This window comes from Dioszegia hungarica (genome assembly GCF_025882075.1).
Source record: "Dioszegia hungarica strain PDD-24b-2 chromosome Unknown MKK02contig_11, whole genome shotgun sequence".
Lineage (NCBI taxonomy): Eukaryota > Fungi > Basidiomycota > Tremellomycetes > Tremellales > Bulleribasidiaceae > Dioszegia > Dioszegia hungarica.
The window spans coordinates 674,328-688,741 of NW_026515771.1; the positions used below are offsets into that span (position 1 = coordinate 674,328).

General features: G+C 58.0%; 5 protein-coding genes across 5 annotated transcripts; 2 read left to right on the plus strand and 3 right to left on the minus strand.

Annotated features, from left to right (window-relative positions):
• Positions 1-10: 10 nt before the first annotated feature.
• Positions 11-2,779, plus strand: MKK02DRAFT_27965 (putative Phosphoribosylformylglycinamidine cyclo-ligase; the record flags this gene model as incomplete). The annotated part of the gene is made up of 5 exons (XM_053087445.1): positions 11-323; positions 517-1,059; positions 1,112-1,263; positions 1,314-1,455; positions 1,503-2,779. 5 exons carry the CDS (start codon positions 11-13, stop codon positions 2,777-2,779), a joined length of 2,427 nt encoding a protein of 808 aa, XP_052944606.1.
• Positions 2,780-3,063: 284 nt separating this feature from the next.
• On the minus strand, positions 3,064-5,176 carry MKK02DRAFT_37705 (uncharacterized protein; the record flags this gene model as incomplete). Its single annotated transcript, XM_053089752.1, has 6 exons — positions 3,064-3,212; positions 3,261-4,352; positions 4,407-4,550; positions 4,606-4,750; positions 4,833-4,980; positions 5,082-5,176. The coding sequence occupies 6 exons, from the start codon at positions 5,174-5,176 to the stop codon at positions 3,064-3,066; spliced, it is 1,773 nt and encodes a 590-aa protein (XP_052944607.1).
• A 1,249-nt stretch (positions 5,177-6,425) lies between these two features.
• Positions 6,426-8,295, plus strand: MKK02DRAFT_37706 (FAD dependent oxidoreductase; the record flags this gene model as incomplete). Its single annotated transcript, XM_053089753.1, has 7 exons — positions 6,426-6,676; positions 6,710-6,883; positions 6,943-7,243; positions 7,295-7,415; positions 7,483-7,554; positions 7,703-7,810; positions 8,045-8,295. 7 exons carry the CDS (start codon positions 6,426-6,428, stop codon positions 8,293-8,295), a joined length of 1,278 nt encoding a protein of 425 aa, XP_052944608.1.
• Positions 8,296-8,966: 671 nt separating this feature from the next.
• On the minus strand, positions 8,967-12,659 carry MKK02DRAFT_27968 (uncharacterized protein; the record flags this gene model as incomplete). Its single annotated transcript, XM_053087446.1, has 14 exons — positions 8,967-9,031; positions 9,094-9,361; positions 9,411-9,464; positions 9,518-9,680; positions 9,744-9,835; positions 9,894-10,091; positions 10,138-10,187; positions 10,261-10,524; positions 10,577-10,667; positions 10,723-10,902; positions 11,149-11,274; positions 11,342-12,333; positions 12,407-12,486; positions 12,649-12,659. The coding sequence occupies 14 exons, from the start codon at positions 12,657-12,659 to the stop codon at positions 8,967-8,969; spliced, it is 2,634 nt and encodes an 877-aa protein (XP_052944609.1).
• Positions 12,660-12,895: 236 nt separating this feature from the next.
• MKK02DRAFT_27969 (uncharacterized protein) lies at positions 12,896-14,146 on the minus strand (the record flags this gene model as incomplete). Its single annotated transcript, XM_053087447.1, has 5 exons — positions 12,896-13,159; positions 13,205-13,291; positions 13,351-13,377; positions 13,428-13,709; positions 13,841-14,146. The coding sequence occupies 5 exons, from the start codon at positions 14,144-14,146 to the stop codon at positions 12,896-12,898; spliced, it is 966 nt and encodes a 321-aa protein (XP_052944610.1).
• Positions 14,147-14,414: the final 268 nt, after the last annotated feature.

Consider the following 14,414-nt stretch of genomic DNA (forward strand, 5'->3'; position numbering starts at 1 on the left):
AGAGGAAGCCATGTCTTCCTCAACAACCACCTTCCCCCTCCCATCCTCCGACCTCGTCATCCTTCTCCTCGGCGCAGGCGGGCGGGAACACGCCCTCGCATGGAAGCTCGCCCAATCACCACGGGTCGCCAAGGTGCTCGTGGCGCCCGGGAATGGAGGGACGGAATTGATGGGTGGGAAAGTGGAGAATGTGGTGGTTGGTTATGGAGGGAGTAAAGGGTTTGGAGAGGTGGTGCAGCTGGCAAAGGAGAGCGGGGTGGCGTTGATTGTGCCGGGGCCGGAGTTGCCGTTGGTTGAGGGGTGTGAGGAGGTGTTTAGGAAGGGTGAGTTATAGTGCAAGACCAGAGTGGATTAGGTGCTGGGAGAGGGGGGAGGGATGATCGTGAGGGTAGGGGAGCGGAAGGAACAGGGGGGCGAGGAGATGTCGGAGTGGCCGTTGCTCCCAGCATACAGCAGAGCTCTTGTACCTTTAGCGATACTCGACCCGCCATCACACCGCTCCAGCTCACACCCCAGCTGGCATACCCGTCTTTGGCCCGTCCCCCGCCGCGGCCCTTCTCGAAGGCTCCAAAACCCTCTCCAAAGCCTTCATGGCGCGCCACTCCATCCCCACCGCCGCCTTCCGCTCCTTCACCTCATCCGAATACCCTGCCGCTTCCGCCTACATCCAGTCCAACCCCTTCTCGTCCGGCCGGTGCGTCATCAAAGCGTCCGGTCTCGCCGCGGGCAAGGGTGTTCTCATCCCCGAATCGACCGAAGAAGCTCTGAAGGCCTTGCAGAGCGTCATGGTTGACAAAGAATTCGGAGACGCAGGAGACGAGGTTGTCGTGGAGGAGTATCTGTCCGGGCCCGAGATTTCGGTACTGGCGTTCTCGGATGGGTATACGATTGTGCCGATGCCGGCGGCGCAGGATCATAAGCGGATAGGCGATGGGGATGTGGGGCCGAACACGGGCGGAATGGGCGCGTACGCACCGGCGCCGATAGCGACGCAGGAGGTCATGGAGCGGTGTGTCAAGGAGGCACTCGAGCCGACTCTGAAGGGGATGAGGCAGGATGGTGAGTTCAGCTTTCGTGTATGATGGTGTAGCCCGCCGAGCTCATGCTATAGGCCACCCCTTTGTCGGCATGCTCTTCACCGGCTTCATGCTCACTGCCGATGGACCCAAAGTGCTCGAGTACAATGTCCGCTTCGGAGACCCAGAGACGCAAGCGCTCATGATGCTCTTGGACGACGAGACGGATTTGGCGGAGGTCATGCTGGTGAGCTACAATCGTCTCTGCCATGTGCGAGGAAGTCAGCTGACCGTTAGGCCTGTGTCGAGCGTCGCTTGGACTCGGTCAAGCTGGGCTATCGCCAAGGATACGCCGTGTCGGTCGTGCTTGCCTCGGAAGGCTACCCCGGAAAGTACCCCAAGGGTGTGCCCATGCAGATCAACCCTGATCTTCCGCAAGGTAAGCTGTCGGGTCCACGGACGGAAAATAAAATGCTGATTCGCCAGGGGTCGAGGTCTTCCATGCTGGAACCGCCATCAAATCTTCCCAAGGCGTAACTGACGGCGGCCGTGTCCTTGCTGTCTGCGCCTTCGCTCCTACCCTCCGTCAAGCGGTCGACCAGGCCTATGCCGGCGTCGATCTCGTCGACTTTAGCGGCAAGACCTACCGTCGGGATATCGCCTACCGCGCCCTCTCCTCAGATACTTCCTCCTCCCCCGCACCCCCCGTCTCCCTCACCTACGCCGCAGCCGGCGTATCCGTCGACGCCGGTAACGACCTCGTGGACCTCATCAAGCCCGTCGTCAAGGCTACCCGTCGCCCAGGGGCCGACTCGGTCATTGGCGGGTTTGGCGGGGCGTTCGACCTGTCCGCCGCCGGCTACGCCGACCCGATCCTCGTCTCTGGCACGGACGGGGTGGGAACCAAGCTCCGCGTGGCGCTGCAGCACGGCAAGCACGACACGGTCGGTATCGACCTCGTCGCCATGTCTGTCAATGACCTCATCGTGCAAGGCGCGGAACCCCTCTACTTTCTCGACTACTTCGCGTGCTCCAAGCTCGAGGTCGAGGTCGCCGCGGCGGTCATTACGGGTATTGCGGAGGGATGCCTCGAGGCTGGCTGCGCGCTCATCGGGGGCGAAACGGCCGAGATGCCCGGCATGTACATTGGGGACGACTATGACCTGGCGGGTTTCGCCGTCGGCGCGGTGGAACGACATCTCATCCTTCCTCGGCCGGACATGATGGCGGGTGATATCCTCATCGGGCTGCCTTCGTCCGGACCGCACTCGAACGGTTTCTCACTCATCCGCAAAGTCGTCTCGTTGTCGGGGTTGGACCTGTCCTCTCCGTGCCCCTGGGCGCCTGACCAGAACCTCGGCGACAACCTCCTCATCCCCACCCGGCTATACATCAAGCAACTCCTCCCTGGGATCCGTGCCGGTCTTTTCAAGGGGATGTCGCATATCACCGGCGGAGGATTTACCGAGAATATCCCGAGGATATTCACGGCCCAGTCGGGGCTGGGCGTGACGCTCGATTTGGGTACATGGGATCTGCCGCCGATCTGGCGGTGGATGATGAAGACGGGCAATATCTCGGCGAAGGAGATGGCGAGGACGTTTAATTGTGGGGTGGGCATGGTGATTGTGGTGGGTGAGGGGCAAAAGGAGGAGGCGTTGAAGAGTCTGAGGGAGAATGGGGAGAGGGGCGCGTTTGTGATGGGGCAAGTGACGGGTAAGGCGGGGGTGGAGTATGAGGGCATGGATAGCTGGGAGATCTAGGGTTTGGATAGATGGGTCAATTTGGGTATTGTGTAGTATGGATCTTGTTAGTTGCTGGATGGAGCGAGGCACAGAGTTCTGATTGCGATCGCTTGCTGGCAGGATCCACGGCAGGAAATAGCATGGCGGACACAGGTAAGATGCATAGCCAAGCTTAAGATAGGGGATGATCACAGCTAGTTACAGATTCGTTATAGACATCAAAGTCGTAAAGCACGTCAAAGATCTCAGACATTCAGACACATTCTTCCGTCTCCCATCTGCCCTTCCCTCGATACCGACTCTTACTTTATCCCCGCAAGTAGCCTCCTCGCCGTCCGGACGTCCTTGGCCTCGACGAGGATATTGGCCGTATGGAATGTCGACGAGTAGAGCATCCGGATATTGGCCTGCTGCAGAAGCGTACTGAACCGTGTCACCAGTCCCGACTTGTCTATCTCGTCAGCCTGCAACCCGTCTTCTCAGGAGGAGAAGGACTCACCCAGATGATACACCGTGCTCCCATTCTCTTGCACCCCCACCCCACTCATATCCAGCTGTATACAGATCTTCCTCCCCTTCTTCCGCTGCTCCTCTCTCTCCTTTCTCTCTTCTGGCCCGAGCTTGCGGCTCGCACCTCCTCTGACATGGCCCTCCAGTGACAACCCCCTTCCTGGCGTCGAGCGACGCTTGGCCACTCTCCGTCCTGCGGATTCTGGGGACGCTAATTCAAAGCCCGCTTCGAGCTCGAGTGGGCCAGGGGTGGCGGGTACGGATTGGGTTTTGCGGTGTCGCGGCCTCGGCCGGTCGGCGTCGTCACTGAAAGGAGGACGGTGGAGCTGTTGATGGCTGAGGAGCGGGGCGGGGCGTCGGCGAGCAGGGCCTGGAGCAGGGAGTACAAAGTACCCTCCGGGCGATGTCGAGCCGGGATGCTCCTTCCTTGGAGGGTATGGGCTCGCTCGTGGCGTATCCTGATCCTCCTCCTGCCCTTCGTCCACATCCGTACCGCTATCCCGCTCCGTCTCCGACCCGCCGCCGCCCTCATCCCCCGACACACCCTCATCCTCAGTGCTCCACCCCACATCCGACCCTGACCCCTCTTCCCCCTCACCCATCTCATCCCCACACATCATGCCCTCTTCCAATCCCCGAAACATCCCCCGGATGACCTTGACCTCCGTCACAAGACTCGCACCGTCTTGCGTCCGCGTATAAGAGATGAATGGGCGCTCTGCGATTCCTCCGTTTGGCGAAGAGGCAAGAGACGGAGTGGGCGGAGTGACGTATTGCGTCCGACACCGGAGTGGCCATGTAAGGTATTTCTGGACCAAGCCGGTATGGAGCTGGAAGTTTGGGGAGGAGCGGTGGAAACCCACGAAGGCAAGTGGGGAGGGGAGGGGTGTGGTCAGGTGCCCTGGAGGAGAGGACGGGTGGCCGGTCGTGGGGTTGATAGCGGTGAGTGGCGGGGTGGAGTATGGGGCGGTGTTGGAGAGGGCTGAGCGGGGCCGGGGGGTCGAGGGGGTGGGCGGGGCAGAGGGGATAGGTGAGGAGAGGGAATGACGGGGTGAAGGGTTGGAGGTGGCGTTGATCGTCCCTAGTCGAGTCAGCGCTTCTCAGTACACCTGCAGCTTGATCTAGGATGGCTTACAACCGTGCGCTGCAAAGATGTCCGAGGCCAGCTCAAAGTCCGCCTCTTTTACCATGAGAAAGTCGGCGTGATAGCTCGACTGGTAGAGGATCGAGATGCCTGCTTTGGCGAGCGGCGCAGAGACGTAGCGGAGATGCGGGGAGTCTGGATATCAGCTAAATTCCTGTCGAAAGCGTAATCCACACGCGTGGTGACTCACCGTAATTGCCAGAATTATCATCCCCTACATCCCCCGAGTTGATCTCAAAAACCTTCCAGCCTTCGCTCATCCGGACGTCTGTGTGCCCCTCGGCCGCAGCGGCCCATTCGCGCGAGATCAGCTCTTTAGCCGCAAAGATCGCTACCTGGGATAGTCAGCTCGACGACCTTGGAGCCCGGAAGACAGTTTAGGCAAGGGGAATGGCAGAGGAGACAGCCTGGACATACCTCGATCCTGTTGCTCGTGATATTGAAGAACTCTTCTGATTCTGAGATGGCTTGCTCAATCGTCCAGTATACCCTAGATAGTTGTTCGTCCTCTTCTCCCTCGGCGGAAATCGGGATGTGGACAAGAGATACGGCGTCGTCTAGTGCGCTGAGGGATCAGCTGTGGGTCTACCACTTCCAGGATCCAGAAGGGGGGAATCTCTTTGGCCTGTTGGCAAAAGGACAGGCAAGAACAGGTGGAGGACTCACGTTATACTGATCGGGAGCATCCTAGGATCGACGCCTTCTTCAATGACCACGATCGTCGGCGGCGTGATGTTTGTCAGACTCTTAGGATGCGTCATTATATACAGTCCAGCCTTGACCCTAAGAAGCTCGACGACGCTCCACAGTTGACTCAAGCTCTCGTCAGCTTCCCGAGAGATGAAGAGGCAATGTCAATCGAGGAGAGCTCATCAGTGCTAACTCGCCCCGGCTCATCTCGGCTTAGCGGAAACTCAATCAGCGAGGACAAAAAGGAGCTGTTAAGGGGTTGCGAAAGGAGGGTCCCGAGTCGCCCCCTCCTTTGCTGCTGTAGAGTGCGGGGAAGAAGTACATCAGCGGGGATTAGCGCAGGGCCGAGGTACACAGGCACACACATACACATTCCTTTGACTTCGACTCCCCCGCGTTATCCCGCCCTGCTCGGAGTGGCGGCGAGCAAGCCGAGGCTGCGATGCGAAGTAGTGCTGTGCTTGCTTGGTGATCGCTCGCGCTCAGGATGCCCCTACATCCACCCCTCCTCGGTCCCCGGCCGACCCCCTCTCTCCCGCCCCCCTCCCGTCATCGCCGAGTTGAACTCGTACGAGGTGTCTCAGACTCTAGATGAGCGGAGACGGAGACGGCGGCGTCAGTACCTGGTGGACTGGGTGGGATATGGGAAAGAGGATTGCCAGTGGGTTTACGCTTCTGATTTTGACGAAGATGACGCACTGGTATTCGACTTCCCACGCCCAAAGCGCCCGTGGGGGTCGGGTCTTCTGTAACTCCCAACCTCCCAACCCAACAGCCAACCGCCAAACGCGATTTCCAGCCTTCCTCCCACCGCCTCCACTCCGCGTCGCTCGCTGCCAATCGTCCCAATGGCAGACCGCAAAAAGGTAATTTGTATGATGATGGACTCGTAGTCACTTTTCCAGAAATTGAATACTACGCCTTGCGACGAGTATCACGTTAGGATGTTTTTTTGCAACCAGCAACTGCTTCGACTCGGATTACTCCTCATTGTCAGAAGCTCTAACCCTAGCAGAAGGACTGAAAGGCAGAGGTCGGCGTCCATGAGGGCAGCAAAGGGCTCACACGCGAGTATCGGTGTCTCCGGCATTTTCTTAGTTGGCGAATAGAGTCCGTGCGATTTTTTTTTGCGTTTTAGGTGGATCTGATCATCTGGAGCTGGAAATCGACTCGAAAGAACCTATCAATAAGCTCGGGATGAGTCCCTCGACACACAGGATGGAGGAGAAGCAGATTCGGGAGAACCCCGAAAATTCTCATCGGCCTATTTACCCATCACTCCACTGACTTGTCATTCCATACTTACAGCTCACACTCAGCATGTCCAAACCTCACATCCTGATCGTCGGCGCCGGCGCGTGGGGTGCATCCACCGCTGTCGCCCTCCTCCAGTCTGGCAAGTACACGGTGACGCTCCTGGACCGGGCGGCCGTCTTGCCCGCCGAAGATGCGGCATCAACGGATATCAACAAGATCGTGCGATTTGACTACCAGGAGGAGGTGTATGCCGAGTTGGCGTTCCAGGCTCTAGGAGAGTGGAGGAAGAAGGAGTGGGAGGGAATGTACTTTGAGTGAGCATAAGAGTCAACACCGCTCATTACCAGATCTGGGACAGTCGTCGTCGCTCCGATCGTTGGCAAAGGTCTCGATCTCAACAAGACCATCGCCAATGTGAGCCGGCGCGGACCCGTCGTCACCCACTCCACACCGGAAGAGGTCCAGCGCGCTCTTGATCCCAAGGACAAAGGCGTCACGGGCGATATGACCGGTCGGCGGGGGTACAGCAATCCCTCTGGCGGATGGGCGGATGCCGCCAAGGCCACTGGTACCTCATCAGGCTTGCGGCCGAGCTGGGCGGGGAGGTCGTCCCCGCTGCTGAAGCTGTCGAGCTCATCATCGGCGATGGAGATGTCAAGGGTGTAAGGTGCAAGAATGGGCGCCAGTTCAAGGGGGACAAGGTGATTGTCTCGGCTGGAGCGTGGACGGCGGGGCTCTTGAAGGGTTTGCTGCCGGAGGGGTTGATTACGAGCACGGGCATCATGGTCGCGGCATTCAAGCTCAGTGAGGAGGAGTATGAGAGATACAAGGATATCCCGGTCATCATGGGGTTTGATGAGACCGGGTTCTACAGCATGCCGGTCAGTTGTCTCTCCCGGCTTACTGTACTATAGGCTTCGCTGACCGTACAGCCCACTCACGACCGGATGCTCAAGTTCGGCCTCGACGAAGCGGGCTACACCAGCCAGACTGGTACACCGCGGACCACTCTCACCCCTGGCGCTTCGGAGGAACACCAGAAGAACAACACCTGTACATTTACATTTCAGCTCAAAAAACCCCGGCCATGCCAGACCGGCGACTTTAGCTGATCATACAGCTTGGCTGCCTCGGAGGTCGCACGATGATATGCGAGTTGTCGTCAACATGTACTTTCCCGAGTTCAAAGATCGTATGTCTTCCCCTCGCTTGATCCTATCATCACCTTGATCCGTGTCCTCTTTGACCCCAGCTGCACTTTCTCCTCCTTCCCCTTCCCCCACATTCTCCTCTTGTCTCCGTTCTCTTACCACCGCCCAGTCTACCCGCTGACAATCCAGGCCCATTCGACTTCACTCGCATGTGCCCCATCCCCGCCTCGTTCGACGACCACTTCGTACTTGACTACACCAAGCAGTATCCCTCGCTTCTCGTGGCCTCAGCAGGAAGTCATCACAGTTACAGCAAGTTCACTCTTCGCCTCCTTGTCTCCTCTACTGCCTCTTCCGTTCGACATCCCCTTTGAGCGTAGTTCCCCCGTCCAATTATTCCCCCTCTAGAAGTTCTCATCCCGAGCATCCCCTCGTGGTCGCTCCTCCCTCTTTGGCTCTCTCGCACTCCGCGTCACTCTGCCTTGGAGTCAATACCATTTTGTCTGCTAGCGGCTTGAGCTGACTTCTCAGAGATGATGCCCATCATCGGCACCCTCGTCCAGCAGCGCCTCGAGAACACGCTCGACCCCGCCCTCACCGCACTCTGGGCGATCCGACAACCCACCGCAGCCGCCGACGAATTTACCCACTCCAAAGCTACTGGGAAGGTGGATATCGAGGATGTGGTCTTTGCGGGGGAGGGGGAGGTGCCACAGGTCAAGGGCAGTGCCATCTTGGGCAAGATCGAGGGAGCGGTGGAGGTCGTGGCGGTCACTGCCTGAAAGCGTCGCTGAAGGGATGAGGGGTCGGGCGATGCTTCGGAGTGTTCTGCTCAGCATAATGGATAGATTTACGAGTATTATGAGAGCGATGCAGGCACAGTTGATGACAGCGAAGGTGCCATGTATCACACTAGAACCGGATACGACCCTCCACTCCATGTGAAAATCTGACTCCTGCCTCAGCTAGTCCGTTTGCGCCACTCCACCAAGCTCCCTTAGATCCATTCCCCCCGACTGCCCACCCTTCGACCTACTTGCCTCTCGAAGATTGACTTAATGGCCGTACTTCTTCCCAATGGCAAGGCCTCCTTCCGCCCTTCCCCGTCTCTTTCCCCACTTCCGCTTAGCCCGAAGCAGCGGCAGAGGAGTTCAGAGGCCCAGCCACTGGCTGAATCTATGTACAGAGGCGGACGGCAGTCTGGGAACGTCTTGCATGTGATGATATGTGATAGATCTAATAGAACGATCTAGCGGTATATGTACGGACAGTTGTGAGAAAGAGGCACCATATGTAAATAGCTCGACCAGTCATATCCCTCCGCACAGCTCTCGCCTTCCCCCCTCTTTCCCCTTTTACCCTCTTTCCCTTCCCCCTTCCCGCCTCCTCAATCCCATCCACCGCACCCTACGCCGCCGAGATATAATTTTTCGCCTCCTTATCCATCACGTCCTTACAGTGCCTCCGCAACTTCGCCACCTCCATGTTGCTCTCCTTGGCCACCCCCTTCCAGTCTGCCTGATCATACCCCTTCGCCACCGCATGCCAGATGGCGAGACGATGCTCCTTGTTGATCCCACCCGCTTTGGTTGCCTTCTTGGCCGGCTTGCCAGCGAAATGAGTAGCGAGGTCCTTGAAGAGGACATCCCGCCAGTGTCGGGAGAGCTTGGTCGAGTCGGGGTCGTTGTCAAAGGAGGAAGCGACGGATTTGAAGTTGATAGACTTGAGGTAGGTTGGGGTGATGAAGGCCTCGAAGATGACGCTTCTGATTGCGGGGGTACTCTTGTCGACGGGTGAGGGCTTGGGGGATGTTGAGTTATCGGAGGGCGTGCGGCTGTCTGGTGCGGCCTGATCACGTCAGCTGAAGTCCTTGCCTTTTCGGACTTGCTGCACATACCTTAGCGACTCTCTTCTTACCGTTCGCAGGCGATGCGGGCTTCCTTCTCTTGGTCTGCTACAGTCAGCTTGTCATTTAGCTTTCAGGTAAATAAGGCAGGCGCTCACCGGCTCCTCCTCTTCCTCTCCGTCCGCCTGTCCATCCTCGTCCTCGTCATCGTCCTCTTCTGGAGCGCTATCCTTCCCACGTGCAGGCCGGCTCCTCCAGCTCATCCTCGGCATCATTTTGATCGGTAGTGAAGAGCTCCAGATCCTCGGCACATGTACTCGCCTTCTCGTTCTCGCTCTCCTCTCCATCCTCTTCCCCCTTCTTCGTACTGGTCTTGTGACTGACCTTGGCGGGAGAGTTCTTGCTCGCCGTTTTGCCCTTGCTGGTGCTTTGACGGCTGTATGGGATACCAACAGACTGTCCTCCCCATCATCAGACTAAGATTTCAGCTCCGTGTCTCCAGCTCTGTCATTCAGGCAGCAGGGTCCAGCTCACCTGATGACCAACTTCGGCCTTCTCCTTATCCTCCAATTCGACATCGCTGGCCTCGGCGTCCTCCTCCGCCTTCCCTTCCTCCTTCTTCCCAGCGACCGGTTTCCCCCCCCTCTGCTTTCCTGCTTTGCCTGCGGATGCCTTCGCTCCGCCTGCTTTGATCGTCGACTTTGACTGAGATGGCTCCTGCTCGTTCATCGCCTACGAGATCAGTTTCCTGCGAATTTTCTTACACTCCGAAACTCACTTGATCATCATCTGGCTGATCCTCCTCGGCGTGCTCCTCCTTCTCCTGCACTTTCCCCTTCTCCTTCTTCCCCCCAGCCCTCCCCTTCTCCTTCTTTGCCCCAGCCATCCTGTCGCCCGCCACCTTGCCCGGCTCCTCCGGCGCTTCGCTTACCGGGAGCACCTCCGTCTTTTAGGGCGAGACAACCCGTCCCTCGGGATCCCCGAGGCAGGCCAGTGGTCCCGCTGTAACCACAGCTGGTCGAGGTTATGTCCAGCGTACGTTCCGCGAGTCGCGGCTTGGCCGATGTCGTCGGACCTCTGAGAGCGAGATCTCTTACACCCGTTTCGAGCCAGTCTGCTTCCTGCTCAGGAAGAAGGGGGAGTAAAAGGTCGAGGTCGTTGGCCTCTGCATGTGTGTCAGCTGGAATCGCCACAAATTAGTGCCCCAAAGTGCTTACCATCCAGCAGCAGATCGAGATGTTCGGCTGATAAGAGGAAGCCAGGACTCTCGGCTCCTGCCAGGGATAGGCCCAAGTGCTCAATTTGGTCCTGCGGCAGTCAGCGATGTCCAAGACCTGAGTCTCAGCCGTAGTGGCATGCTCACCGCAAAGTCTGGCGACTTGTCCAGCATCTTGCGACCCAAGAAGCCCCCGATCGTCAGTTCCTCCCCAAACCAACCACTTTCACCATTCCAGACACTCTCACCGTCCTCTCTCGACCCAGCTTTTGTAAGGTGGAGTTGGGACGAGTGCAATTTTGGTGGGGTCCGCTCATAGGGTGATACCTATCCCGAATCAGCAGGGTAAATAGATGAGGAAGAGATACAGCTGAAGGCTATGGAGGAGAAGGAGGACAATGAGCTGGGAACTGATGAGGAGGAGGTGGATGAGTCGCTTGAGCCCTCAGGGAGAAGAAGAGGGTATCGGATGACCGGACAAGCCTATCCTCTCAAATCCGGCCGATACCCAGAAGGCAGCTCCTGTTTCGCGAATCTATCCCAGACTTCCGAGACTGAGGAAAACAGACGTACCAAATGTATCCGAATTCCGTGAAGAAATTCGTGAAAGATGGCTACTCCGAGGTGGAAAACGGCTGCGGTGTAGTGCGCGGATCGAACCGAAAACTGCATTAAAGCTTTTCCGGCAGAAGATACCAACTGGTCAGATCAGCTCTTCTCCGGCTCTCTTCCTGCCCCAATCCGTATCGTACCAGCGCAGACGTACCTTCTCATTCACGACTATCTCGAGCTTGGATGTGGCGGACTGATTCGTCTGTATACAAGCGGATGGAGCCTCTAGACCCGGCTCGAACGGCTGGATCTCGTCGACGAATATCGTCGTCCTGTCCTCACGATACCATGTCCGCACCAAGTCGACGGTCTCACTCTGATAGTCCTCCAGCGTCCACTTGTCTGTCTCGTGTCGAGCAGGCAAGTCTGCTGCGACCACGGCGTCGGCTTGCGGTGGGTCGAGGATCAGAGCAGCTGCCCTTAATCCCCTCTCGCTCTGCCCAATGCGCCGTGCCATACGAATCGCATGTGACACTGCTGCGACCTGCGAGGGCCCACACAGATCATCGTCCTGCAGGGTACTATAATGAAACCGATTTTTGCGAAACACCTTCTGAGCTTTGTATGGCTCAAAAGGGCGAGCCGCTTGGTGGGTTGGGGGAGTGATGTACCGGGAGCTCTTGTGGGGTAGCGGAAGAGTTGATGGTCGTCGGGGATCCCCAGGACCGGGGTGGGAGTTGGAGGTGCCGCCCAGGATACCCGAGTTGAGGTTATGGTTGTTACCGCCCGGGATGCCCGAGTTGGAGGAGTGGTTGTTGCCCCCGAGGATGCCCGAGTGGGAAGAGTGTTTGTTGCCAGTGAGAACGGTACCAGAGTGGGCGTTGCCGGTCAGGCCGCCAAAGGGGGTATCGGAGTTGTGGTTGCCGCTGAGGATACCGCCAGAGGTGTGGTTGGTGGGGTCGGAGCCGGTGAGGCCAGTACCGGTGTGGGAGTTGTGGTTGCCCCCAAGAACGCCCGAGTTGGAGTTGTGGTTGTTGCCTGTGAGTCCGGAGCCGTGGATGTTGCTCTCAGTAAGACCCGAAGCGTGTTTGTTGCCGTGGATGGCCTCGGAAGCACCGGCGTGGCCTCCGTGGAGGGGCTCGCCAGTCTTCTCGGCCTCGCCCTCGGCGACCTTGATGGGGTTGTTGGTGTTTGTGGCTTTGCCGACTGTGGGGTCAGCCGGGGTCCAATTCGAGAGGTATGTGGAAGCAGGAGAGGGGTTGAGCAAAGAGTAACTCACTCAAAAAGTTGACGGTGCCGGAGATCTTCTCACCCACAGTGGGCTTGTGGGGGAGATCGGCCGAGGTGGTGTTGGTATTACTTGAAGGTCAGCACGCAATCCAAGTCATACCGGACGGGGATGGTCGATGACAGGGGAGAAATTCAGGAGTGCACAGGGGAAGGCGCGGTAGGGTCAAGAACGGCAGGGAAGCAGTCGAGGGGCGCGGAGGCGGGCAGCGGAAGGAGGAAGGGTAGACTCACTTGAACGCCATGTTGAGTGTGTGGGTACGAGAGAGGTGTGAAGTGTGGTAGTGTTGGTAGTGTAGAGCTGATCCTACTGAGAGGGAAGTGCGGATGAGAGAAGGCTCTGTATATGTCCAGAAGGGAACGCAAGGTGCTCGACTGAACATAAATCATCATCACGGATCCGAGCGTTGTCGGTTTGCCACCGTACTTAAGCTTACACTTAAATATGCATTATTAAGGTATTCGCTGACGCGCGCGATCTCTACTGTACGGTACTAGCTGCTTTCAGCACCGAAGACTCCTTCTTCGCCAGCGAGATCCCGCCCCCTCTCGGCTTGCCGGCAGCGCTACCGGCGGGCTTGAGCTGAACGCCCATCATGGACTTGCTGCCGCTTGCGCTGGTACTGGTGCCGAGCAGGGGTTTGCCGGCAGTCTTCGGAAGAGCGAGGGAGGGTTTAGATGCGAAAGGAGCGGTCTTCGCTTTCTTGCTTGGGAAGGGGGAGGCGGGTGGCGTCATGAGGCCGGCCTGACCATCAGCCTCGACTCCATGAGAAGGAGAGGGAGACCTCACCATGGCGTCGTCCTCGTCGTCATCGTTCTTCAATGTCTCGGCGTCGGAGGCTGCAGGCGAGGCCGGACGCTTTGCCGGGACGGAGGTCTGAACAGTGTCAGCTAGACTCCAGTTCCGACCAAAAACATCGTGAGAAGTGAGCTTACCTTCTTGTTGGTGGACTTGCCCTCGGTCTATAAGAGTCAGCTGTACGCCCAGGACATATACAGTTCAGGGAGCTCACCTTGCTCTTCGGCCCAGGCTCCTTCACCTTCTTCACCACCTTCTCTCCATTCCCATCCTCCCCATCGCCATCCTCCTTCTCCACCGCCTTCTTCTGTACTCCCAGCTTCTTGGTAAGAAGCGTCTGGCCCAAGAGCTTGCCGGGCTTCTTGATCGCCACGGCGGTCCTCGAGGCGGCCGGAGCGGACTTGGACCCGCTGGCCTTGGTCGCCTTCCCCTTGCTGGGCTTGGATGATCGGGATGGTGCAGAGGCAGACTTGGTAGGTTTCGACTTCTTTGATTTCTGATCGCGTCAGCCAAGTCCATTCAGGAGGACAAGACCCAAGGAGTTCAGGTGGAAGAAGCGAGAGGGTTGTATGGCGAGGAAGGAAGAGGGACGAATAGGAAGGGGTCACATCAGCCACTACTACTCACCTTCTTCTTCTTGGCCCCTTCGTCATCCTCATCGTCCCCCGCATCCCAGTCATCTTCGCTCTCGTCAGCCTTGCCCTTCTTCCCCGCCGCTCCACCACCGAAGCTGTCCTCATCGTCCTCCTCCTCGTCCTCCCACCGATCATCGTCGCTATGCTCAGAGACGAAGTCCATAATGTCCTCCGAATCCATCACGCTTCCGAGCTTTTGGATTGTCTTTCGCTGGCGACCGGACCGAGTGGGCGGGAGGTCGGCGGGCGCGGACTGTGGAGTCCGGAGTGCAGTGGAGGATGGAGGAGAGGCGGACATGGTAGCTGAGTGGGGATGACAGGTGGTGGCTGTTGTGATGTCAGCTGAGACCTCCTGGATGGGTGGACGCTGGAGGAAGAGGAGGGGTGGGGGGCATATGGGCAACTCACGTCTAGTATACACTAGGCTGGTCTGTAACTTAAACTGTAACTTAAATAGTAATGAGTAGAAGAATGAGAACTAAGATGAGAGGCAGAAGAAGGAGGAAGGAAGTCGAAACGGCTCGTTCTTGATCCGGAGTGGACGGAGGAATCAATCGGAGGTCAGT